This window comes from Mustela lutreola, chromosome 2 (genome assembly GCF_030435805.1).
Source record: "Mustela lutreola isolate mMusLut2 chromosome 2, mMusLut2.pri, whole genome shotgun sequence".
Taxonomy (NCBI): domain Eukaryota; kingdom Metazoa; phylum Chordata; class Mammalia; order Carnivora; family Mustelidae; genus Mustela; species Mustela lutreola.
This window is the reverse complement of record NC_081291.1, coordinates 53,670,266-53,696,053: the sequence shown is the minus strand read 5'-3', so window position 1 is coordinate 53,696,053 and position 25,788 is coordinate 53,670,266. Positions and strand designations below refer to the sequence as shown.

General features: G+C 41.5%; 1 protein-coding gene across 8 annotated transcripts in view; it reads left to right on the top strand.

Moving 5' to 3' along the window:
- TAMM41 (TAM41 mitochondrial translocator assembly and maintenance homolog) overlaps positions 1 to 25,788 on the top strand; it is a 61,024-nt gene that overhangs the window by 22,961 nt on the left and 12,275 nt on the right. For 5 of the 8 annotated variants that reach the window (XR_009350801.1, XR_009350799.1, XM_059161760.1 and 2 more), the window contains exons 5-7: positions 5,901 to 6,046; positions 15,807 to 15,972; positions 17,425 to 17,487. Coding sequence is in view for 5 of the 8 variants with exons in the window: in XM_059161760.1 (XP_059017743.1) it covers positions 5,901 to 6,046; positions 15,807 to 15,972; positions 17,425 to 17,487 (375 nt within the window). In the remaining 3 variants the exon portion in view is untranslated. Of the gene's footprint in view, positions 1 to 5,900; positions 6,054 to 15,806; positions 15,973 to 17,424; positions 17,488 to 18,274; positions 18,451 to 25,788 lie in introns of those variants that run through there. The other 3 variants (XR_009350800.1, XM_059161763.1, XM_059161764.1) reach the window with 3 other exon arrangements.

Genomic DNA, 25,788 nt, shown 5'->3' with positions numbered 1-25,788 from the left:
CTCTAATAAAAAAGTAAAATCTTTTTTAAAATGTGGTACATCCATCCAATGGAATATTATTTAGTCATAAACAGGAATGAATATTGATACATGCTACAACGTGGTGAACTTTGAAAACATAATGCTAAGTCATAAAAGACCACTTATTGTACAATTCCATTTATATAAAATGTCCAGAATAAGGAAATCTAAAGGCAAGTAGATTAGTCTTTGTCTAGGACTGGGAATGGAAGGATGGAGGGAGACAGAGAGTGGCTGCTAATGGGTACAGGGTTTCTTTTTGGGAGGCCGAAATGTTCTAAAATTAGATGGTTGCATAACCCTTTAATATATACTAAAAATACTTTAAAAAATTGAATTATATATTTTACATGGTTGAATTGTGTGGCATATAAATTATATCTTTAAAAAATAACCTGTTATAAAATGAATATTGGGGCCACCTGGGTGGCTCAGTTGGTTAAGCATCTGCCTTTGGCTCAAGTCATGACCTTAGGGTCCTGGGACTGAATCCCACGTCAGGCTTCCTGTTCAGCAAGGGGTCTGCTTCTCCCTCTCCTTCTGTCTTCTGTCCCTTCCCCTGCTCATGCTTTCTCTCTCTCAAATAAATGAGTAAAATCTTTTAAAAAATGAATATTATTTGGGGCCCCTAGAAGTCTCAGTTGGTTGAGCATCTGACTTCTGATTTTGGCTCAGGTCATGACCTTGGGATTGTGAGATCCACATCAGGCTCTGAGCTCAGCATGGAGTTGGCTTGAGTTTCTGTCCCACTGCCCCTTCCCCCTGGCATGTGTGTGCACCTTCTCTCTCTCTCTCTCAAATAAGTAAATAAATATTTTTTTAAATGACTATTATTCAGCCATATCAACATCCAGTTTGGGCTACTGTTCTTAAACACTACCACATAAGAAATCCCCACTTCTGTAATCCACACTGAAAAGACCTGTTTTTTTTTGTTTGTTTGTTCGTTTTTTTAAGATTTTATTTATTTGACAGACAGAGATCACAAGGAGGCAGAGAGGCAGAGAGAGAGGAGGAAGCAGGCTCCCTGCTGAGCAGAGAGCCCGATGTGGGGCTCGATCCCAGGACCCTGGGATCATGACCTGAGCCGAAAGCAGAGGCTTTAACCCACTGAGCCACCCAGGCGCCCCAAAAGACCTGTTTTCATAGCACTTCCTGCCTCAGGTAGGGCAAAGATCTTTATATCTCCAATATCTGGTACAGCTCCTAGTACTTACTAGCCACCCAGATATTTACTGAACTGAAATAACAGCAGTATTGCAATGAGTTTAAGAGGGAAAAAGTTAGCCAGTTTTCATTTTCAAAGACTTCGGGTTTCCTCTACCCTGCTGTCCTTTCCACGTCCCATATGCATATCATAGCAACAGTACTATCTGCTTTACCACCTACAAAGCATTTGCTACTGCCTTAACTCATTTAAATCTAAAAATAACCTGCGCACCTGGGTGGCTCAGTTGTTAAGTGTCTACCTTTGGCCCAGGTCATAATCCCAGGGTCCTGGGATTCAAGCCCCATATTAGGCTCTCTGCTCGGTAGGGAACATGCTTCTCCCTCTCCCACTTTCCCTGCTTACGTTCTCTCTCTCACGGTCTCTCTCTCTCTCTGCTAAATAAATAAATAAAATCTTTTTAAAAAATAAAATAATAAAAAATAGGGGTGCCTGGGTGGCTCGTGAGTTAAAGCCTCTGCCTTCAGCTCAGGTCATGATTCTTAGGGTCCTTGGATCTAGCCCCACTTCGGGCTCTCTGCTCAGTAGGGAGCCTGCTTCCTTCTCTCTCTCTGCCTGCCTTTCTGCCTACTTGTGATCTCTGTCTGTCAAATAAATAAATAAAATCTTTGAAAAATAATAATAATAAATAACCTAGTGAGGTCAGTGTGATGGTTACAGCCATTTTACAGATAAGAAAACTGACTCAGAAGGGTTAATCTCCAGTCACCCTAGAACACTGCCAGACTTGAAAGTGAGGGTCTTTCCACTGGGCAGTGCAGCCCCTTACATCCCTACGTTCATAATAAGGCCCCTGGCCATTGGTAGCATGCTGGAATCACAGAGCAGGCCGACTACAGATGCTTTACAAGCCTCTGGGTTTATTTCATTTCAAAGTCGAAGAGAAATCATCCTTTTGGTTACCCATTGTTATTAGACTGGCAGTTTTCTAGCTTGAGCAGTCAAGAGTTAAACTTACCAGTAGAGGTATAAAATAAAAGTCAGCAGTCGGTTTTTCTCAATCCCTGTGTTTTGTTGCAAACATCTCTTGAGGTAAGAAAAATTGATTCTTATGATCAAAATGCTGGGCCATGCTGTGCCCACAATTTTATTCATTTTGTTCAGAAGAAATGGGTAGTAAGCCCATTTGCTTGCTGTTCCCTGTGGCTGAGCTAGTTCTGCTGCACAGCAGTTGGAGAAATTCAATTCAGCAGACGTTTATTGATGTGCCTTCCATGTGCCAGACAGTGCACAAGGAGATGGAGATACAGGGATGAATACACCCCAGTCCTTGTTCTCATAGAGTCCAGAGTATTTTCCAGGCCCTTTAATCATGACATGCAGATGCTCTTTAGGGTAGACTTTGGATTAGTTTGTTTTATATTTTGGTAAAATACAGTCACTCTTAGAAAGTTACTATCTAAAATGTAAGAATTCCTTGTTGAATGTACAAGAAAAAAAAAAAAAAAAGACACACATGTTTAGAATTCAACGGTGATCGGAACTGATCTTTCACTTCAGAGCCAGCCACATTGGTTTCAGAGTTGGGTGACATTTTTTCCCTTCCAAGATTGATAGAATCCATTTATAGGCTCTAAATAAAAGCCTAAGGATTTACACATTGAAAGTTAACCCAGCTGCCTTTTCATGCACATTTGCCAAGTTAGCACATCTTTGCACCCCATGCATCTATTTAAAAATGCTAGAAGTAATATGCCAGCATTATGGAAGTGAGAGAAATGGAGGAAAACTGCAAAGTACAGTTGTACTAGTCACCTAAAATGTCACTGCCCTGATAACAAGAGGTGGCTGTACCTTTGCACATCAATCTCCTCATCTATAAAATTGGGAATACTTATTGCCTTCTTTAGGAGGCTTTTCCAGGACTAAATAAGTTAACAGTATAAAGCGTGCACGCCCCAAAAAAGCCACAATAAATGTGTACTTTTTAGAGTAAAAACATTTTTTTTTAAGATTTTATTTATTTTATTTGACAGAGATTACAAGTAGGCAGAGAGGTAGGCAGAGAGAGAGAGAGAGGAGGAAGCAGGCTCCCCGCTGAGCAGAGAGCCCGACGCAGGACTCGATCCCAGGACCCTGAGATCATGACCTGAGCCGAAGGCAGCGGCTCAACCCACTGAGCCACCCAGGCGCCCTAGAGTAAAAACATTTTTATGTCATCTTTTTGTCTCATTTTTCCTCTTTTTGTACCAAGTTGTTTTCTTGTTGTACTTTTTGTTTTCTTAGCTTCTTACTATTATATGATCACTTTCCATCTTGCTATGTATGGTTATTATAATGTTTAATGGTTGCATACTGTTTTGTGGTAGGATATGGCAGTACCATTGTAACTTATCCATTCCCCTGTTGTTGGACATTTGGGCTGCTTCCAATGTTTCAGTATTATAAATAGGGCCTCAAGAACAGTTGTATATATGCAGTGTATTCTTTTACTTACTGGGAAGTCTAAGGCCCGTGGCTTCATCTCTGTCTTTGTTGCCCTGATACTAAATGGGGATAGAATAGGTATCTATCTGAGAGGACAGGGATGTGTGGATTAAATGAAGGAATACAGCAAAGCACTTGCATCAGTGCCTGGCTCTTACCAGGTGCTCAGCAAACATTACCTCCGTAACTCTGGGTCTGTTCCTTTAGGATTGCTCTATAGAGATGGAGTTGTTTCATCCACTGCTTTCCAAAGGATTTTACCAGTTTAGGATCTCAATGGTATTTTGTGAAGGGACCAATTTCTCTACACCCTCACTACCCCAGGATTTAACTGTGTAACTCTCTTCCCCTTCAAAATGTAGTGAAAAGAGATGCCTGGGTGGCTCAGAAGTTAAGCATCTGCCTTTGGCTCAGGCCATGCTCCCTGGGTCTGGGGATTGAGCCCCACATCAGGCTCGCTGCTCAGCAGGGAGTCTGCTTCTCCCTCTACCCTTCCTGCCTGCTCTGATTTCTCTCGGTCTCACGTTCTCTCTCAAATAAATAAAATCTTCTTTAAAATAAAATGAATAAAATAAAATGATAGTGAAAATAAGTTTGCCCATATTGGGGCAGCTTGTTACAACTGGAACTCTCTTCTGCTCACTGCCCTGAACAGACCTCATGTCACAAATGTTGGATTGCAGAGGCTGTTTTTATGTTTGTTTTCCTAAAGCTTGTAGTCCACAGCTGCTTTCCACGAAATTGTGCTTTAAGTTGGTCCTCTGAACCTTTAAAACCCACCATACTTTATTCCTTACTGAAGTACATAGTATTGGGTATCAGTATTTTTTCTAGAACAAAGCCATAGTTTGGTCTAGTAATATCTGTTGTGACACATAATAATTTCAATTATTCCCTCCTCTCCTGCCCACCCCACCCCCCGAGAAAATGAATTGGCAAGGGTAACCATATGTTTGGGTTTGCCCAGTTTTTACTTATCCTGGTATGATTATCCATCACGCCCACTTCACCCTCAAAAGCGACCTGTTCAGATGATGAATTACACTGTCACCTGATGCCTAGGAATTTGTTAGCACCCGGGGTACCTGCCTACTCTTACTACCTCACTGTTTTCCCAGATGACTTTCTACCTGTCAGGAAGGTTTCATCACCGTGCTCTTACCAGCCTTCACCTGGGAGGCCCTCACATGCACCCAGCCTGTTTGGACATGGTTAGCCCAGTAGGGCTTCCCTCAAGTTTTCACATTTCCTTATCTTTTTTCCTCTGCATCTTGCCGATAACTGTCAATGGCATAAGCAGGCCAGGGCACCTCAAATTTGTGTCAGAATTGGCTCTTTGTCTTTCAGAACTGTTTATTCTGCAGCTCAATTCATCCCACAGGCAAGTGTAACATTCCTCATTTCTCACCACTTGCGATGTAAAACATGGTATCTGCTTTCAAGAATTTCATCTTAAATGTAAACCTCTTAATAGGAATCTTTTTTTTTTTTTTTTTTAAGAATATGGACTTCTTTTTTTTTTTTTTTTTTTTAAGATTTTATTTATTTATTTGACAGACAGAGATCACAAGCAGGCAGGGGAGATGGGGAGGTGGGGGAAGCAGGCTCCCTGCTGAGCAGTGAGCCAGATGCAGGGCTTGATCCCAGGACCCTGAGACCATGATCTGAGCTGAAGGCAGAGGCTTAACCCATTGAGCCACCCAGTGGCTAGGACTCTTAATGCTCGCTGCTCTTGTCCTTATCAAATATGATAGATAAAGTTCTTTATATTCATAAAGTACCTCAAAGCCCTTGCACAAACACACCAAAGAGGTTCAAGCCAAGTAAGCAGTAGCAAGGACACATCCAAGATGACACAGCCATCAGCTCCATGATTAGTCACAGAATTTTGCTCACAGGATGGAAGATTATAAGTATAGGTGCATTTGCATTGGAAAAACAAAAACAAATCAGCTTCTCAATGGTGATTACCTTTTGCACTTAGGTAACTGCATTTTAACCAGAAAAAAGAGCTTTATGATTTGAGAGGCTCTGTTTGCCCCTGAACAAGTGCCTGCATTTCTTGGGTAATGTATTAGTCACAGTTTTAAAGAGGAAAGGCAAATGATTTGAATGTGGGATGCCACCATCTTGAACTAGCATAGGATGAATATGGGGCTGTAGTTTTGTAGGTCAGGATGTGGACTCTCAATGGAAAATTTGTTTTTCCATTTGTTTTAACCAGGCGACTTTCGGATGGTGGTTGGAGAGGATAAGACAAAAGTGTTGAATATTGTGAAGCCCAACATAGCCCACTTTCGTGAGCTCTATGGCAACATACTACAGGAGAATCCTCAAGTGGTGTATAAGATCCAGCACGGCCGACTGGAGGTAAACTGTATGTGAGAAATAATTTATATTGTTTCTAAGGCAAGAGCTATTCTAAGAGGAAGAAGGATTAGAGCAATATGATTAGTGTGATAACATTTACAGTTTATAAAAAGTAGGTTTCATATGTAAACATACTAGTCCATGTATTTGGAATAATGCCAAAGGTAACATAAGAGACAAGTAATAAGAGGCCACCTTTGGGAAAGGGAACAGGGGCTGATGTGGGAAAGGACCTGTCTTTACCATGTATATCTTTTTTGCCATTTGAAATTCTTACTATATGTACTGATTACCAGTCAAAAACAAGTGAAAATAAATTCTCAGATTCTTCATTCCCAAACCCACTTGCCTCCCCAGACGTAACCTTACTGACAGTTCAGCATATATTCTCCCAGATCTCTTTTTGTGTGCATTTTTGTATTTATTTGTACATATACACATGTATGAGTTTGGTCTTTGTTTGTTTGGTTTGGTTTTATGTAAATGGGCTCTCACATATATTTTTCTGATGCTTATTGTTTTCCTCACTCGTTGGGTTTATTATATCTTGGCTTTCCTTTTGATACATCAAATGAAACTTTCTTCCCGAGTATCTTTAAAAATTATATATATAAATATTTTAAAGATTGTATTTATTTATTTGAGAGTGAGAGCACAAGCAGGGCAAAGGGCAGAGGGAGAATCAGAGTCCCTGCTGAGCAGGGAGCCTGATGCAGGGTTTGATTCTGGGACTCTGGAATCATGACCTAAGCCAAAGACAGACGTTAACCGATTGAGGCACCCCCCAAAATTATATTATTAAATATTTGAAAGTAAATATTAAAGAACTCTTCCTTTGAGGAAAGTATTTTGAATTTAAGATTTTTTAAAACTCTGGAAACCACAGTTATTTTTTATGTTTATCACAAAGAACACTCTTCCTCTTCCAAATAATAGGGGCAACTAATTTTTTTTTTTTAAGATTTTATTTATTTATTTGACAGACAGAGACCACAAGTAGGCAGAGAGAGAGAGAGGGAAGCAGGCTCCCTGCCCAGCAGAGAGCCCGATGTGGGACTCGATCCCAGAACCCTGAGACCATGACCTGAGCCGAAGGCAGTGGCTTAACCCACTGAGCCACCCAGGCGCCCCTAGGGGCAACTAATATTATATTAAATATAGAATCAATGGAATTTTTACAACTGAAAGGGAACCTTGAAAAAAAAGGAAGTATTTTTTTAAAAAAGAGAGAGTAACATGAAATGCCCAGAATTTTGCAAGTTTTTTAAACTTTTTACTTTTCTCAAAGAAATGCACGCACATGGTTTAAAAACCAAATGGGACCTCAAGGTTTATAACAAAAAGTAACAGTTCCCTACTTGGCAACTTCCTGCTTCACAGTGCTTCTTCCCAGAGGCGACTACTTTCATCTCGTTAGCGGTCCAATGTTTACCTCCATGTTTCTAAACAATATGATGTCACTGTTATTTGTTGATTTTTTTTTCTGTTTTATACTTTATTTTTGTCCTCCTCTGTGGAAGATGAAGATTCTCTTACTCCCTTTTGTCACTCCTATCAACATGCTCTCACGGGTACACACTCACACGCACACACTTCCCTTCCCACCTCATTCCCTCTTGCTCCACGTACAGTTATTTCATAATTTTTGGTTAAGTTAATGTTTTCTATTTACATTATTATGAAACTTACTTTTTCTTCATTGCTGGGATACACTACTATGAAATCTTCTTTCCTGTGCAAATGTGTTTTTCTTGGAGTTAATAATTGTCTCATTTTCTTCATTTGCTTAATTTTTTTAATACCTGTCACTAATTGATACCCTCTTACAGATCTGTATAGCTTCTCTCATCATAGACCAACACATCAGGTATTTTCTGTTTCTTGTTTTTCTTGAGGGTGTTTCTTCCTGGAGCTCCGTGTGCCCTGTTCTTTCTGGACTGGTTGTTTTCTAGCCTTGTGGCACAGCTCTTCTCCTGGAGCATCTTTTCATTATCACCCTGAGGGTTCTTTCCGCCTTCTCTCCTTTCCTAGGTTTTGGTTTTCTGCATTTTTTGTCTTCTTTTTTCATGATTACGCTTTAATTTTGGTGAAATATACCTTTAGTACCTCTCTACCATAGGTTGCAAGGAAGGTAAATTTTTTGAGACCATGTACCTCTGCACATTCTACTCTTGTACTGATTGATAGTTTGGGGTACGTATTACATTCTAGGTTGGAAATAATTTTTCCCTCAGACTTTTTAAGTCACAGCATCCTTCTTCTAGTTTCTAAGTGTTGTGTTAAAAAGTCCAGTGACTTTCAGATTGCCTGTCCTTTCAGATTGCCTGTCCTTTTTTAGCTCTCAGATAGTGTTTAGGATCCTTTCCCTTTTTCCAGTCTTAAATTTCATGATGATTTGTCTTTGTATATGTGTTTTTCACTATTATTCTGGTACTTCATGAGCGTTTTCAGTCTGGAAACTCTTGAGCTCCAATTCTAAGAAATTTTGTTACTTCTATAATAATTTCTTCATATCCATTTTCTTACTTTGCTCTTTCTGGAATTTCTGTTAGCTGGTTGTCAGACCTCCTGGTTTGATCTTTTTAATTTTTCTTTTCTCCTTCCTTTTTCTTTGCGGTTTCTGTTCTCTTTTCCAGAAGAATTTTTCCAACTGATCTTCTAGCACCACTATTAAATATTTAATTTCCTTTGTTCTTTTTTTCTTATAGCATCCTGTTTTTGTTTTCCAAAGGCATTATCTTTTATCACCCCTTTAGTGGTCTTCATTATAATTTTTGAAGTTTTATCTTCTTCTTTACATTGTTTCTATTTCTCTTACTGTTAGAATCTGTAGGATTTCTCCAGACATCTGTAGGATGTCCAGTAGACATCATCTACTCCCTGGTTTGGAATCAGAAAAGATTGCCTAGCTGCCAACTTTTGGGAAACTGAGCAAGGGAAAAGGGCTGGGAATTTTCTTTAACCCTGAAGATATTTCCAAATTCCTCGCTATGGCCTGTGAAAGCCTGCATGATCTAAGTCCTAATTGATCTCTTATCCTGGGGAAGCTTACAAGAGTAAGATTTATGGACCAAATTACAGTTCCCAGCACTACTGAGGTTGTCACTGACACCCCCCTGCTCCTTCCCGTACTACACATTCCAAACTCCCCTCACCCTTATCTAGCACTTGTGCTGGGCTAGACGAGGTGGCCCAGACCCTCATCCCTAAGGCATCTGAGACCCGGTCACCTTCCCCATTTCAGGCTACGATTGCTGCCCTTTCCCTTTACCATCAAAATTGGGCAAGGGGTACTGAGAGTTGTGCACCAGCAGCTTTACCTCAGATGATCAGGATCAATTACTTTTGCCACTGTGGTGACTCCTTTCTGTGTCTGCTGGACTTTTGGCATGGGATCTGAAGAGAGCTGGTGGCAGTCATACCTTTAAGTTTAAAGTCTTGAAGTCGTAGGCATAGGAGGCACACATTTTCTGAGTGGGTCACTGGGAACAATGGGAAGCAAGGCTACCTCTTCCATCCCTTGGTTCCCAGACCTATGCATTCTACTGGTTGGGAATGAGGTACTCTGTAACAGGCATTAATTTAGGATGTGTACTGCACCCCATTCTCACCGGGTATCATCTCCAAGCTGCTGGCTTACCTGTTCTTCATTGCCCTGTCAGGATTTTTTAATGATGGAACTATTAGCATTTGGGGCTAGATAATTCTTTGCTGTATGGGCCCCAGATTTCCTCTTTTTGGGAACTGCTCTATCAGTCTGGCGGCTTTGATGAAGTATATGGTAATTATAGTGGAGGCATGGTCCTGTGCCTGTTGCTGTAACTCTGTACCTCTTTTGCTCTAAAATGAGTGCCATAAGTGATGTTCCATAGTACAACCATGTTGGTGAAGCAGGCATCCTGTAGGCCTTGTCATGGTATTGGCCAGGTCCTGTAGGCAGGAAGGGCAAACCCATGTTCAGAACATGTGTAACTTCCAGTTAAGATGAATTACTGCCCCTTCCCAGATGGAAGGTGTCCAATGTAGTTAACGTCCACCAAGTGGCTGGTTAGTCTCAAGAGATGGTCTTATTATCAGATTCTCAGCTTTGGCTTCTGTTGCTGTCAGGATAGACTTTAACAACAGCAGTAGCTAAGTCAGCCTTGGACTAGGCAGAACCTTGTTCCCTGCCACCATGGCTACTCCTTTTATAAGCCATTGTGCCAGAGGCTTTTGAATTAACTGGCTGAATTGTTCTTTTGGTTATTGTTGATTCTTCTGTGAAGGATACTTTCTCGTGGACATTAGCAAAATACAAAGATCTTCACACTTTGTGCATGCCTCCTGTACGTGCATCCACATACCTCTTCTCCCCAGTTTTTTTTTTTTTTAAAGATTTTATTTATTTATTTGGCAGTCAGAGATCACAAGTAGGCAGAGAGGCAGGCAGAGAGAGAGGAGGAAGCAGGCTTCCTGCAGAGCAGAGAGCCCGATGTGGGGCTCGATCCCAGGACCCTGGGATCATGACCTGAGCCGAAAGCAGAGGCTTTAACCCACTGAGCCACCTAGGTGCTCCTTCTCCCCAGATTTTTGTCTTTAGTCTTCCAGTATTTTTCCTTTCAGGTCTGGACAACCAGTGAACCATGCTTCACTCCCATGGGTCTTTGTATATTCTTCCCCAGGGCTGCTTTGTCCATGTAAAGTGGATGGCCAGGTGCACTACCGGAAGCATACCCATTTGGGAGGATTTCCCCTCATTAGTGTCTTTCAGGGCTGCCCCTGAGTGAGGCTGTAATGCATCAGTTTTGGCTTGTTCATACCAAGCCAAGTCATCCCTGGAGCAAACTCATCCTTTATCCACCACATGCCAGTCATAAGGGAACCTCCATGTAGCCATATGCATGAAACAGTGGAGAAATAGGATGGCGTGCACTGGTGCAACAGTGCATAGTCGATGGTATGGGGCCTGGGTTTCCTGCGTGTGCAGCTTACTCGTGCCCTTTGGCCTTACTTATGCTGGTGTACCTCTTCTGTCTTACAGTGGATTACTGTTGAGCCTGCCTGAACTTAACAGTTGGTGAATATGAGAGATCTCAGTTCATGATGTACGGTTCTTGATGCATGGTCTTTTTTTGCTCCACGGTTAGAAGGGTCTCATATCTGGGAGCTGATTTCAAATGATGTATTGTTCTTCACTCCAGAGGGCATGACCATCTCCAGAACCCTAGCAGTCTACATTGTGATTCTCCTACTGAGAGCCCACCACAAGCTTCCTGTGATTTCTTTTTTCTTTTCTTTTTTTTTTTTTTAAGATTTTTATTTATTTATTTGACAGACAGAGATCACAAGTAGGCAGGGGGCAGGGGTGGGGGGAACAAGCTCCCCGCTGAGAGAGAGCCCAATGTGGGGCTCAATCCCAGGACTCCAAGATCACGACCTGAGCCGAAGGCAGAGGCTTAACCCACTGAGCCACCCAGGTGCCCCTGTGGCTTCTTTTTATACCAAAGATACCTTTAGCATTATGGAGTATATATGGAGTGTATGGCCCAAGTGAGGGCCTGCTTGCTCTGCTGCCTGGATCTGTTGTAGAGCTCTTTTCTGCTCTGAGCCCACACAACTGGCATCCTTTTATACCACTTCATAAATGGGTCTGAACATTACAGTCAAGTGTGGAATCTGCTGCCTCCAAAACCTGAAGAGGCTTATCAAGCATCATGCTTCAGTCTTAGGAGTAAGAGGTGCAGGATGCACAAAGTTCATCTTTACTTTGGAGAGGATGTCCCAGCATGCATCAGACCACTTGGCCACCAAACTTTTCGTTGATATGGTAGACTCCTGAAACGTCATAGGGTTTATCTTCTACCCTCTGGAGTGCATTTATCTACCAGGCACTCCAGTGTACTTTTGTCTGTTGCTTACCAGGTAACAGCAGCAGCAAAGCATTGATGAAGTGGGTCAGCCCAAGATTACACGGAATGGCCACACTGTCTGGTTTCCTTGGGGGATCTTACAACACAGAATGGGAGAGTTAACAGAGCCCTGAGGCAAACATAGATATACTATTGTCTGTCTCGTGAATGGGAGCTGCTTCTGATCCTCCTTACAAATAAAGATGGAAAAGAGTGCATTCCCTAGTTTTGGCCCCATCCAGATACCTGCAGTTCTATTGACTTGCTTTAATAGATTTACTGCATCTGGCACAGCAGATGAAACTGGGACTTCCACTTGGTTGAGTTGTGGTAGTCTGCTGTAATCTTCCAGAACACATTTGGATTTTGTGAAGGCCAGACTTAAAGGAAGTATGATGGAGACCATTAGCCTTTGTATTAGTCAGAGTTCTCCAAAGAAACTGAGCCAGTAGGATATATAGAGAGAGAGATTTATTTTAAGGAATTAAATTGTGGAGACTAATGAGTTTGAAATGTACAGAGCATGCCAGCAGGCTGGAGACCCAGGGAAGAGTATGTTGTAGTTTTAAGTCTGAGGGCAATCTAGAGGTAGAATTCCTTGGAGACTTTAGTCTTTTTTCTTAAGGCCTTTGGCTGATTAAATGAGGCCTTCCTGCATTATAGAGGGAAATCTGCTTTATTCAGAGTCTGCTGACTTAAATATTAATTATATCTTTAAAAGTACTCTTATAATAATATCTGGACTAATGTTTGACCAAGCAACTAAGCACAATAGTCTAGCCAAGTGACACAAAATCAAGCATCACACCCCTGTATCCTTTAGGTATACAGATAACACTGATACCCTGCTGTTCCTTCTGAGATATGGTGTTTATTGTTGTTGTTTTTGTAATCACTGTCTTGCATAAGAGGTAAAATGGCAGCTTCAGAGGCTTCCAGTTGGCCTTCCTTAGTATGACAGCTCTAAAATACCAACACAGAGTGTGCGCATTAGGACCACTCCTGGTACCTATTGTGTAGGATCAGGATTGAGTGGATTTGAAACAAGCCGTCATCTGATCCTACGATGGCACTGTGGAACTAGGTGGCCTTTCCTGGTTGTCCCGTCTTGGGGCAAAGAGGCCAGGCCTTTGTACACTGCATTGTCCAGTCATTGGGTCCAAGCCCTCCCTTTGGCTGAGGACAAGTCTGGGAGGGACTCTAAGAGAGGGAGTCAGCCAACTTCCCCAGCAGCTAGTAGAGTGGATACCTTGGCCCTTAAGCCAGGATCTGTGTGGTATAATGCAGCATCCAGTATCCTGTGACCACATGTGCTTTTTTAAAACATCAGCTTTATTGAGATGTAATTCACATACTATAAAATTCAGTGTTTTTTTAGCATATTCACAAAGTTGTGCAACTACCACTACAGTCTAATTTTACAACATTTCCATCACTTGAAAAAGAAATCCCACATCCATTTGTAGTTTCTATCTTCCCCACCCCACAGGTGACCACTAATCTGTTTTCTGCCTCTATGAATTTGTCTATTCTGGACACTTTGTATAAATGGAACCATACAGTGTGTGGCCTTTTCTTATCTGCTTTTAAAATGCAGTTTGACTTCCATGATTTTTTTTCAAATTCTTCTCCTTTATTTACTGACTCTCATGATTTAACTAAATGCTTTCACTTCCATGTTTTAATGAGAATCAAAGAGGATAATTACACAGAATTTAGCAGTTTATTTGAAAATGTCACCTAATGTTCTGTCTTTCAAGCAAAAATTCCAGTGCATTCTTTTCCTCAAAAGAAAGCAGTGGCAAATACTATTTTTTAACTCTTGATATCTCTGAAATTCATAGATAAAGCCTTACAGAAATATAAGATCCTTTTTACTAATCTCAATTCTTAGCCCCAATGTATGAATCCATAAATGTTTATTTCTAATATATTTTACAATAATAGCCACATTTTTTAAAAAAAGATTTATTTACTTGACAGAGATCACAAGTAGGCAGAGAGCAGTAGGCAGGGTGGGGGAGAACAGGCTCCCTGCTGAGCAGAGAACCCAATGCAGGGGCTTGATCCCAGGACCCTGAGATCATGACCTGAGCTGAAGGCAGAGGCTTAATCCACTGAGCCACCCAGGTGCCCCATAATATCCACATTTCTATCATTTATTGAAACAAATATAAATAGAGTACAAATTCTTTGGATTTAGAATCATTTTAATGATAAATATGAAATTAAAAAAAAAAAAAAACCTTTACTGGAGCCAGTGGATAATAGAACTTTGCTCTTCTTTGCATGAATTTTATTTATTTTTTTTTATAAAGATTTTATTTATTTATTTGACAGAGAGAGATCACAAGCAGGCAGAGAGGCAGGCAGAGAGAGAGGAGGAAGCAGGCTCCCTGCTGAGCAGGGAGCCCGATGCGGGACTCGATCCCAGGACCCTGAGATCATGACCCGAGCGAAGGCAGCGGCTTAACCCACTGAGCCACCCAGGCGCCCCCTTTGCATGAATTTTATAGAAAACTAGAAAATCCAGACAATACTCAACAAATACTTGTTATATGAAAAAAAGTAGTAGACTAAGTGAAACTAAGTATTAATAAGTCATATCTAGAAAATCTGGATCTAAAATTTAATACATTCATTTGTCTCATTTTTTCTTACTCTCCTCTTAGTCCAAGTTAAAACCTAAACATTTGGTGAAAGAATATAAGACAGATTCTTACCTGAAAAATAATGGGATGAGCCATTAAGGGCGGTGCTACTGGTTCTCACATTGACAGGCAGGCAGTGTCTATATGATTTTGTAAAAACTTAGTTCCATGAAGTAAAGTATATTAGACTAGGAGTTAGGGAAGCTAGGTGTGGTCTTGGCTCTGTGGCTAAATTTGGATTCAAAGTAAAGTCTGATGTGTAGTTTGTATGTTTTATTTCTGTATTTATCTTTCAACTTGATGTCCTTGGAATATGTGGGGCACAGAAACCACTGGTGTAATTTTTTTTTTTTTTTTTTTTTTTTTTTTTTTTTTTTTTTTTTAAAGATTTTATTTATTTATTTGACAGAGAGAAATCACAAGTAGATGGAGAGGCAGGCAGAGAGAGAGAGAGGGAAGCAGGCTCCCTGCTGAGCAGAGAGCCCGATGCGGGACTCGATCCCAGGACTCTGAGATCATGACCTGAGCCGAAGGCAGCGGCTTAACCCACTGAGCCACCCAGGCGCCCCACCACTGGTGTAATTTAATCCTCCTTAAGAAATAACGAAAACTAAGTTTTATTGATGCACTTATTCATTCCTTACTCAGCTAGGGTTTTTGACTACCTACTATGTGCCAGAAGGTTGAAAGCAAATAAACTTGTCTTCAGTTTATTCCTACAGTTAATGAAATACGGCCTGGTGAATAAAAAGGCCCAGAAGGCAGGAGGCACGAGGTTAGAGGTGGCTCTCTCGCAGTGGCGGTAGGACCCTGGTTGTGCCACTCAGTGCCTCTGTGTTTAAAATGGGAGAGAGTGAGTACCTGGATTTGCTGAGCCTCAGTCAATGTTAGTAGCAGCCTCAGTTCCTTCAGCTGCTGGATATAAGACCCATAGGAACTTCAAAACTGAGAGACAGAAATTGATCGTTGAAAGAAGCTTCTATACTTTTTTCATGTAAAAATGGACCATTATAGGAAAGGAGTTGACCTCTTTGAAGGAACTTAGCATGTGAACTCTTGTGCATTCAGTTTCAGAAAGGAGCAAGTCTCCTTAGTGTGCTGCCCAGTCTAGGGAATAGGTTCAGTGTATGTTTATGTGATTTGAAAGAGAAGCCATGTGTCGTTGAATCTTTATAAAATTCAAAGAACTTTGCATAGACATTATCTTTTTTCCCCCCTTAGATAGATAAAAGCCCAGAAGGACAATTCACTCAGCTAATGACATTGCCCAAAACCTTACAGCAACAAATTAATCATATTATGGACCCTCCTGGAAAAAACAGAGATGTGGAAGAAACTTTATTGCAAGTTGCTCATGATCCTGACTGTGGAGAAGTGGTGCGACTAGGTATGTTTCTGGATTTGATATTCAGGAAATGCTGACCATGGGTAAAAAGCAAACTCTGTGACTGAAATGTATTCTTTATTCTTCCTTTCCTGGTGAGATGGAGAGACAGATTGTCTCATGGAAGAAGAAAGCGCTAACAGTCTGGGGTTTTTCCAAATCTAAATTGTCATTTGTTTGAAGTAGGGTGGTGAAAGTACTTCTGTTTTCAGATTCCTGGATCCTAAATCACTGTCAAAGGAAAAAACAATGTTTGTTTTGGTTCTAAGAACATAACTTCTAGAAGTTTTTCCAAAGACTCCTCCATGTCCTTCATGGTGGTCTGAGAAGGAAGGAGACTGGTGACATTTTTAGTGCTTTTATAACATCAGGAATACAGCTTTCACCAGCTGACTCCTGTTCAGTGTGTCTCATCATGTGTTTCGTCAGTTCCCTCTGACATGGCCCATGTTCCACATATTACCCTGGGGCCTTCTCAGTGTTTACCCAAAAATCTTTTTTTTTTTTTTTAAGATTTTATTTATTTATTTGACAGAGTGAGAGAGGGAATACAAGCAGGGGAAGAGGGAGAGGGAAAAGCAGGCTTCCCGAGGAGCAGGGAACCTGATGTGGGGCTCTATCCCAGGATGCTAGGATCATAACCTGAGCCAAAGGCAGACGCTTAACAACTGAGCCACCCAGGTGCTCCTGTTTACCCAAAAATCTTATCTTCAGAGACCTGCTTCCCTTTGAGGTGTTTACAAGGGCTGTCCGTAAAGAAATAATCATGACTAAAAATGACTCTCTTCTCCAGATGAGCACATTCTCCTGTTTTATTGAGTAAATATTTCTAGAGCTCCTCAAGGATGCAAGCTACTGGCTTAGATACCCTACCCAGTGATGCATTCTCCCGGGGACCTGCCCCAGGCTATCAGGGCATGCATCTAGATTCCCAGGTATCTATTTCTGAAGATAAGTGAGGAGGCACATTGTTTGTTTTCATTTTAACATGATTCTGTCACAATATGATCTCTTCTGCCTTTGTGAGAGGATGGAGGACTGAGGAATGAAAGCTCCTAGATGGAAACTTTGGGTTCTTTTTAATCATTTCAGATGTTGGGGTTGAGAACCAGCAGCCTTAACCAGATTTAAAAGTCATAAAATGAGCTTCGAGGTTGATTTAATCTACCTCCTGTTTTAATTAAGGCGAGGAGGCCCAGGCGCAGAGGGGACCAGGCATTTGTCTGAGCTCCCACAGCTGGTCGGTAACACAGCTGGTTGATGACACAGCTGGCAGCTCTGATCTCCTGGCCCTCAATCCTGATACCCCTTCCATTGTCATTCTGTGACACCAGGGCAGAGCTGGATTTGCTGGTGTTATAGATAACTGGAAAGAGTATTTTGTTTTAGGTTTTAAACGTGTGAAGATGACTAACATCTGGGTTTTTTTGCATCTTTGTTGGTTTTCTCTCACAGGGCTTTCAGCAATTGTGAGACCTTCTAGTATGAAACAGAGCACCAAAGGCATTTTCACTGCTGGTAAGAACTTCCAAAAATCCATGGTTGGTTGTTTTTGGTTTTTTGTTTCTGTTTTTGACAAGACTTACATTTAATTCACGATGTAATGAAGGTTACAGGTAAAAATCTACACATAAAGCGTGAAAAGGCCTATAACACAAATGTACATATTGCTATACAAAGCTCCTATCACCATTTGCTACCCTCGTCTCCTGTGTGTGTTACCTGGGCCGAGTCCTGGGTTATAAGAGCTCTCTTTCAAGGGAGGGGACAGGGAAGAGCCTCTGAACCAACACCTAAAAACATCGTCTTAGAGACATTAGTTATTTGCAAAGTAAAATCATTTCCTTCTTGAAGATCTAGGCTTAATGTACCTGTTGGATCAAAGGTCTCAGTATTCCTGATTAAAATGTAAAGCTGTATCTGTATCCTGCAAGTACTTCTGAAGTGCTAAATTATGACGGTCATGAACTAGGACATAGCACTGGTGTACAGACTGGCAAAACAGCACTGTCATCAGTCTGAAACAGTCAAAACCATGTAAGGTACTGTTGGAAGCCTTACTGCCTCTCTCAGTTTTCCAAATAACTCCTTGTATGCAGGTTATCCCCTCATTTTAGGATTTATGGAAGTCACATGTGCGGATCGTTACCAAAGCAGCAGTACCTTGCCCTTCCACACACTCCCCGACCCCTGCATTTTCACCTTTCCAGAGACACCTGCTGCTAACTCTCCTAGTGGATTGGTTTTATTTCCACTGCCAGTTTGCTAAATAGTATGTGTATACTGCCGCCTCTCTCCTTTTCAGTTGTTGGCATCATCTGTGGACTTCTCACTGTGGCAGATTAGAATTCAGCTCTTGTACCCACCAGGCCACACATGCTCACCCCTCCCATCCCTCAGTCCTCGGGTAGTTACTGTGCACCTTCGGTGAAGCCAGTTGTCAGCATTTACAACATATGAGTCTCTAACTGTGATTCATAGGTGAGCCGTATCATACACTTTTCCTTCCCTGCACAACTTTGTTTTCCCACGGAGATTGTCTTCCCCTGTCTTTTGGGAGGGATCCCCTATCTTCCCATCTCTTATGTCTTTTACTTTTGTGGTGTATACTTGCATTTTGATGAAGCATGCCTCCAGTAACTTCCTGAGTAAGGATGCAGGGAGGCAAATCGGGAGACTGTGTATAACTAGAAATCTCGTTAGCTAATCCTTACAGATAATGGACATTTAAGCTGGAGATAGAAATCATTTCTTTAAGAATTTTGATATCATGGGGCGCCTGGGTGGCTCAGTGGGTTAAAGCCTCTGCCTTCGGCTCAGGTCATGGTCCCAGGGTCCTGGGATCAAGCCCTACGTCTGGCTCTCTGCTCAGCAAGGAGCCTGCTTCCTCTTCTGTCTCTGCCTACTTGTGATCTCTCTCTGTCAAATAAATAAATAAAATCTTTAAAAGAATAAGAATTTTGATATCATTATTCCAATTATCATCTCATTTGAGGATTGCTCTTGAGATCCAGAGCCATTCTCAATCCTTTGTGTATGTTCTTTCTGGAAGCTGGTTAGGTCTTCACTTGCCCCCAGGGCTCTGATATTTCTCATTAATATGCTTTGATAATGTATCTGTTCTTATCTACTTTACTGGGTACTTATTGGCCTTTCATTTTGGAAACTTAGAAAATAAGAATATAAGAAATTTTTCTTTTATTGTTTTTTTACCTTCTTCCCATCTGTTTTCTCTCTTCTCTTTCTGGAACTCCTTTTATTCAAATATTAGACCTCCTTGAAGAGCCCTTTGGCTTTCTTTCTTTTTTCTCCTGTTTTTGATTTCTGTCTTTTTGCTCTGCTTTCTAGGAGATTTTCTCAACTTTAGCTTCCAACCCTTCTTGAGTATTTCTGTTATTTTATTTTTAATTTTCAGGAGCTCTATCTGTGTTCTTTTTTATTCTCTGAATGTACATTTTTTTTTATTTTTTTAAAGATTTATTGGGGCGGATGCCTGGGCGGCTCGGTTGGTAGCGTGACTGCCTTCGGCTCAGGTCATGATCCTGGAGTCCCGGGATCGAGTCCCGCGTCAGGCTCCCTGCTTGGCAGGGAGTCTGCTTCTCCCTCTGACCCTCCCCCTTCTCATACTCTCTCTCTCTCAAATAAATAAATAAAATCTTTAAAAAAAAAAAAGATTTATTGGGGTGCATGGGTGGCTCAATGGGTTAAAGCCTCTGCCTTCGGCTCTGGTCATGATCCCAGAGTTCTGGGATCAAACCGCACATCGGGCTCTCTGCTCAGCAGGGAGGCTGCTTCCCCTTCTCTCTCTCTGCCTACCTCTCTGCCTACTTGTGATCTCTGTCTGTCAAATAAATAAAATCTTAAAAAAAAAAAGATTTATTTATTAGAGTGAGTGTGTGCACATACGTGTGCACATGAGCAGGGGAAGGGGCAGAGGGAGAGGCAGAGAATCTCAAGCAGATTTCATGCTGAGCACAGAGCCCCATGTGGGACTTGAGCTCATGATCCTGAGATCATGACCTGAGCTGAAATCAGAAGTCAGACGCTTACCCAACTGAGCCACCCAGGAGCCCCAGAATGTATATATATATTTTTTAATTTAAATATTCTGTTCTTGTCTTAGAGGCTTAAGCATTTGAACATATCTTTGGATATTGCCACATTGCCCTCCGGAGTGGTTACATCAATGTATAGGTCTACTAGCAGGAAATTAGTGTTCTCTTTTCTCCCCATTTCTCTCCAACACTTGGTATTGTCAAATGATGGACTTTCCTGACTCAGTCTTTCTTTATGTGACCATCTACTGAGCCTCTCTAATGTGTCAGCCATGCAGGATACAAAAATGAACACAACATCATTCTGCCTTCAAGGAGTTCGTTATCTAGAAGGGGAGGCAGATGTGTGAATAGAAATTTGCAATACTGGGTGATAGATGGCGTAGAGGTAATACAAAGTAGGGAATACTCTTTCAGCCTGATTCTGATCCCTGGGCTGAGATTGCCCAGGGAAGTGGGTGTGGTCACCCTCTTACCTCTCACCCCAATGGATACCCAGCTATGTTTCGCCCCAAGGACACAGTGCTGCCCCTCCTGAGTCTTTGGAAAGATTTAGCCAAAAATGCAACAAAGATTTAGTAGCCCATGTGCTGAAAATCTTCCTACTATACAGAAGTACATAGCTTTGCATTTCCAGTTCACATAGTCTTTTTATCTATGTTCCTGCTGGTTTATCCTGGCAAGGCTATAGATGAGGTGTTTTTGTTTGCTTGGGTGGTTCAGGCTATTAATCTGTGATTTGCATGATTGCAGCTTCTTGGGTGAGGCTGAATGCTTTAGGTCTTTCTTTCTTTCTCCACCCCGCCCCCCATTTGGGGCTGTTTGGCCCATAAGGAATTATTGGATTTATGGACTTTTTTTTAAGCTGTGATCAGGTGTTATGGGTTTTTTTAATTTTTCTTTTCTTTTAGAAATACATATTAAAATTTTTACAGATGAAATGACAGGATGTTTGGGTTTTGCTTGGAAAAAAACATAGTGGAGGGAAGTGGGTTGGGGTAGATGACACAATATTCTCCCTGAATTGATAAATTGTTGAAGCTGAGTGAAGAAACATGGGACATATTCTACTCTTCTTTTATAAGTTTGAGTTTTTGTCTAATAAAATGTTTTTAGAAATCCGTCATCATCACCTCTTGACGCTTCAACGTGAAATGAATCTTTGGTCCTCTTTCCACTTGTTATTTCCAGTGGCCAGCAGAGGGCAGCGGGTGATACAAACTGCAGCCGTTTTCCTGTGGCCGGGCTAGTGCCCAGTGTTCCTTCCTGCGTGTGCTCACTGCCTACTTCCCTTTCCTTTCTAAAGATGCCTTATTGGATCATGGAAGGCCAAAATACCTGAATGTATGCAGCCTGCTCTGCAGGTGCAGAAACTGTGGAAAGTGATGGGCATCCCTTCAAAGTGTGGGTTTACTTACCTTGTGCTCTGGCTTCTCTGGTTTTATGGTGCTTGTGGGCTGTGAAGTTGACCCAGGCCAAAGGCCTAGAGCCTGGAGCTCATATTCCAATATAACTACTGTGACTTGGGCAAGTCACCCAATTTTTTTTTTTAGTTTTAATTTCATAGAGATAATTATACCTGCCTCACCAGGTTGTGAAAATTACATCTTACGATAAACAAACCCATCTAGCACTGTACATGGACTTTCTCTTTTTGGTACCATTACCTAAAAGTTTCCTGACCCCTCTTTAGAATAGGCCTCTTTGGGGGGGTGGCTGGGTGGCTCATTTGGTTAAGCGACTGCCTTTGGCTCAGGTCGTGATCTCCTGGGATCGAGCCCCTCATCAGGCTCCCTGCTCAGTGGGGAGCCTGCTTCTCCCTCTCCCTCTGCTGCTCTGCCTGCTTATGCTCTCTCACTCTTTCTGCCAAATAAATAAATAAAAATATTTTTAAAAAGAAAGAAAGAAAAGAAAAAAGAATAGGCCTCTTTGCAGTGTCATATTCAGATGACATTTGCTGACCCATTAACCAGGTCTCCAATTGTAGTAAACTAGCAACGAAAGGCCCCAAGTGGCTGGTTTACTGTTTCTTTTCCCTCTGACTTCACAGCAAGTTTCAGAACCTTTATGCTTCTGCATGTTTTCCTTAGAAGCATCTCATTGTGGTCATAGCTGTCACACTGCTCACTTTGCTAAGGCAAGACCCTCAAAGTTCTACTTGTGTTCAGTTTTTCAGCTGGCTGATCCATCATGTGACGGGGGAGAACCTGTGTATTTGATGGAGTTTGTATTCCATAGAAGCCATTCTCACCCCTCCCCTTTCTCACCATCCCACTCAGTGGGGGTGAAAAGGAAGGTTCAGTCTTCCCCTTTAGCTAGTGAATACCTTTTATATTCAAGTTCAGTTCAGAGAGAGCACTAACCAAGGAGCTCCGCTTGGGGTCAGAAGATCTGGATTTGAGTTGTAGCAACTTATTTTTCACTCTCTAACCCTGGATGTTAGTTAGTCCTCCTTCCTTAAAGTGGAAGGGATACTAATACCCAAGCCACTATGAGTTCAGCATGTCCAGTATGAACCTAGTAGGTGCTTTATAAACTTGGGTGAGTCTAGATCTAAACAACTCTATATTCCTAGACAAGATAGAGGCCAGGAATCTATAACCAGCCCAGAGGATTGCCTTTTCTCATAAAGTGTGTTAGATAACACAGTTGCCTGTTCTCATGTGGTCTGACACTCTGTCTTTATTAGTTCCCTCAATCCCTTCATCAGATACACCCATGTTCAAAGTTGAGTACAGAAATGCCTCCAAACCCAAACACTTTTTCCCCCTTTTAGCCTAACTCACCAACAGCTCAGGAGAAGTGAAAGGCCATTTAGTCTCCTGATACTTGTCTTCTCTTCTTTTCATGGTAGCAGCAGATGGCATCACTTCTCAGACTGGTCACAGAAGACCAGCAAAGCAAAGTGTTGTATTCTGATCAGCAACAGCCTTCACATTACTAACCTGTCTGAGTCTTCTGGTATGGGAATAGGAGAGAGATGGGAGATTTAGTGATAAGACTGAGAAGTAAGCAGCAGCTGGTGAAGGGAGCCTGAAAAGCCAGGCAGAGGAATTCAGAGTTTATTTTTGAGGGTGGAGGGAAGCCAAGGAAGGACTGTAGAAAGACTTCAATGGCTAGAGAGTAGAGAGCAGATGGAAGGGAAATAACATTCTTGCTCAGGAAACTGATTAGCTGTGATTGCAGCCAGTCAGAGAGGAGCTGTGGTTGCCCCCTGAACTCAGGTCATTGCAGTACAGGTAGAGAGAAGAGATGCACACAGTATTTAGAGGTCAAGTTATCTGTTCCAGATGGTTGTAGGGATATGGGAAGTGAAGGAGAGAGAGGAGTCAGAGATAACTCCGTGTCTGGCTTGGGAAGTGGTGCCATTCCCAGAGGTGAGGGAGGTTGGGAGGATGATGAGCTTAATTTCTGAAATCTTGCTTTATGTTTCCCCACCTGACTTTCTGGTCAGTCAGAACTGACTCTGGGGACAAATACCTGTTTACCTCTCTAGCTTCAAAGGATTCACCTGAATTAACAAGACAGGTTTGATCTTGCTGAGAAGTTTCTGGCATGCCTGAAGGGTTCCTTACCAGCCCTTTCCTGGAACACAAGAGAATGGATTGTCAATTACCCTCCGCTTCTGATTTCTTATAACTAAAGTACTTCTTCCATTTTTTGGTATCTACACGTTAAATAAGAAGAACACATAATAATAATTAAGGGTTTTTTTTCCTAATGATTTGCTTATTACTTAACCTGAGAGTCCTTTTAATATAAGTTTGTACTTCTGCTTCAAGAGATCTTCTTTGTAGATAATATCTAATTGTGGTTAGAAAATAATTGGAAGAATGTTTGGGGGCTTACTGATTTTCCCTCCTAAATATCTGAAATGTAGAATTATGGGAAGGGAGAGACCTCTCACAACCTACTCATATTGCTGCCTCATATTGTTTCCTGGAGAACCATGTCTGTCACTGGACGCATCTTATTTAAGGTCACACAAGGACTTGTGGTCTTACATGTGTAGTAACTTTGCTGCAGGTCATGTGAAACAGGCTGAAAATGAACAAAAGTAAAACTTGAGGATCCAGATATTGAAGTGGATTTCTATACACTTCCAAAAAAGACTTGACTTTAGATACTAGTCAAAATTTATAATGACTCACTTTCAGTGGATAAAGATGTCTCTAAAGACATTGTTATCTATAGAGGTGTTGCATCTTTATCCATTGGGGAAGGAGCAAAGACGAGGATGATTGTTCTTAAAGTTTCTCTCTTAGCAGACTGTCTTCCCTAAAGACACATTCTAAATGCAGACTTCCTAAATCATCATCCTTTTCTCTAGAAAGTGAGCAGAAACCAAAAGTAGGCTTAATGTAAGCCAAGTAGAATTCTGAGGATTGTGAACTCTGTGAGAGCAGAGACTATAAGCATAACCTCAACATCTAGTTCAATGTCTTTTATATTATTTAGATGCTTAATAAGTACTGGTTCAGTGTATTTCAGTGACTGAGTAAATGAAAGATTCTAGGTTTTCTGGTAGTAGGAAAAAAATCTCCATAGATACAGAAAAGTGCATAAATCATAAATTTGGTGAATTTTCACCAAGTAAACATGCCCATGAACCTAGGGCCAAGATGAAGAAATAGAATAGGACTGTCCCCCAGATGGTGTGTCAGTCATAGTCACTAGTCCTCCAGGAGTAACTACTCTCTGACCTCCAATTCCATGCTTCTATTGTGCCCATTTTTGAACTTTAGATAAATCTGTAGTCTCCCAGGCCTTTCACTCCTCTTTACATCAGTGAGATTTAACATGGTGTTGGAAGCAGCGATAGTTCATTTATCTTCATTGCACCAAACCCATTGTATGATTATACCAGTTTATCAACTCTCCTTTAATTGTTTCTTGGAGTGTCCAGTTTGGGGCCCTTACCAGTAGTGCTGCTGTGAACATTTTTGTGACTGTCTTTTGGTAAGCAAACGTATACATTTCTCTTAGGTACATACTTGGGTAGAATACAGCATCCTAGTGTATGTGAATGTTCTTCTTTGGTAATACTATCAAACAGTTGTCCACATTCTACTCCCACTAGCTGAGCTCTAGGTGCATCTCCTCCTCACCTAATACTCTGTGTCTTTTTCATTATAGGAACTCCAGTAAGTGAGTAGTGGCATCATATTAGAGTTTTAATTTCCATTTTCCTGATGACTCATGAAGCTGGGCACTTGTTCATGTTTATTTGGATATCCTCTTTTGTGAAGTGCCTATTCCAGTGTTTTCGTTGTTTTTCTCTTGAATTGTCTGCCTTTTCTTACTGAATTCCTTATTTGGTCTGGATACAGGTCCTTTGATATATGAAACGCAAAAGTCTCCTACTTGGGGGTCTGTCATTTCACTTTCTTGATGGTGTCTTTTGATGAAAAGGCATTCTCAGTTTTATTCAATACAATTTGTCAGTTTTGTCCTTTATGGGTAGCATTTTGTGCCCTGTGTAGGAAAGGTTGCCCACCACAACTTCATGGGGTTTTAGTTTTCCACTTGTGTTGCAGTTAGACTATTAAGGCAGAAAGGATCCTTCATTCCAGTCTATTGGCTCTTAACTTTCTGCAAATCCTGGCTCCCTGTGAAAACCCAACGAAATCTGTACCGTTGGCACAGAAGTGCATGCATGCACACACACAGCAAACTTTCCTGGTTTCCTCCTAACTTGCCTGCAGACCAGTGTTGAAACCTGCCCACAGCCCCCTGTCAGGGAACCCTGAACTAGTCCAACCAG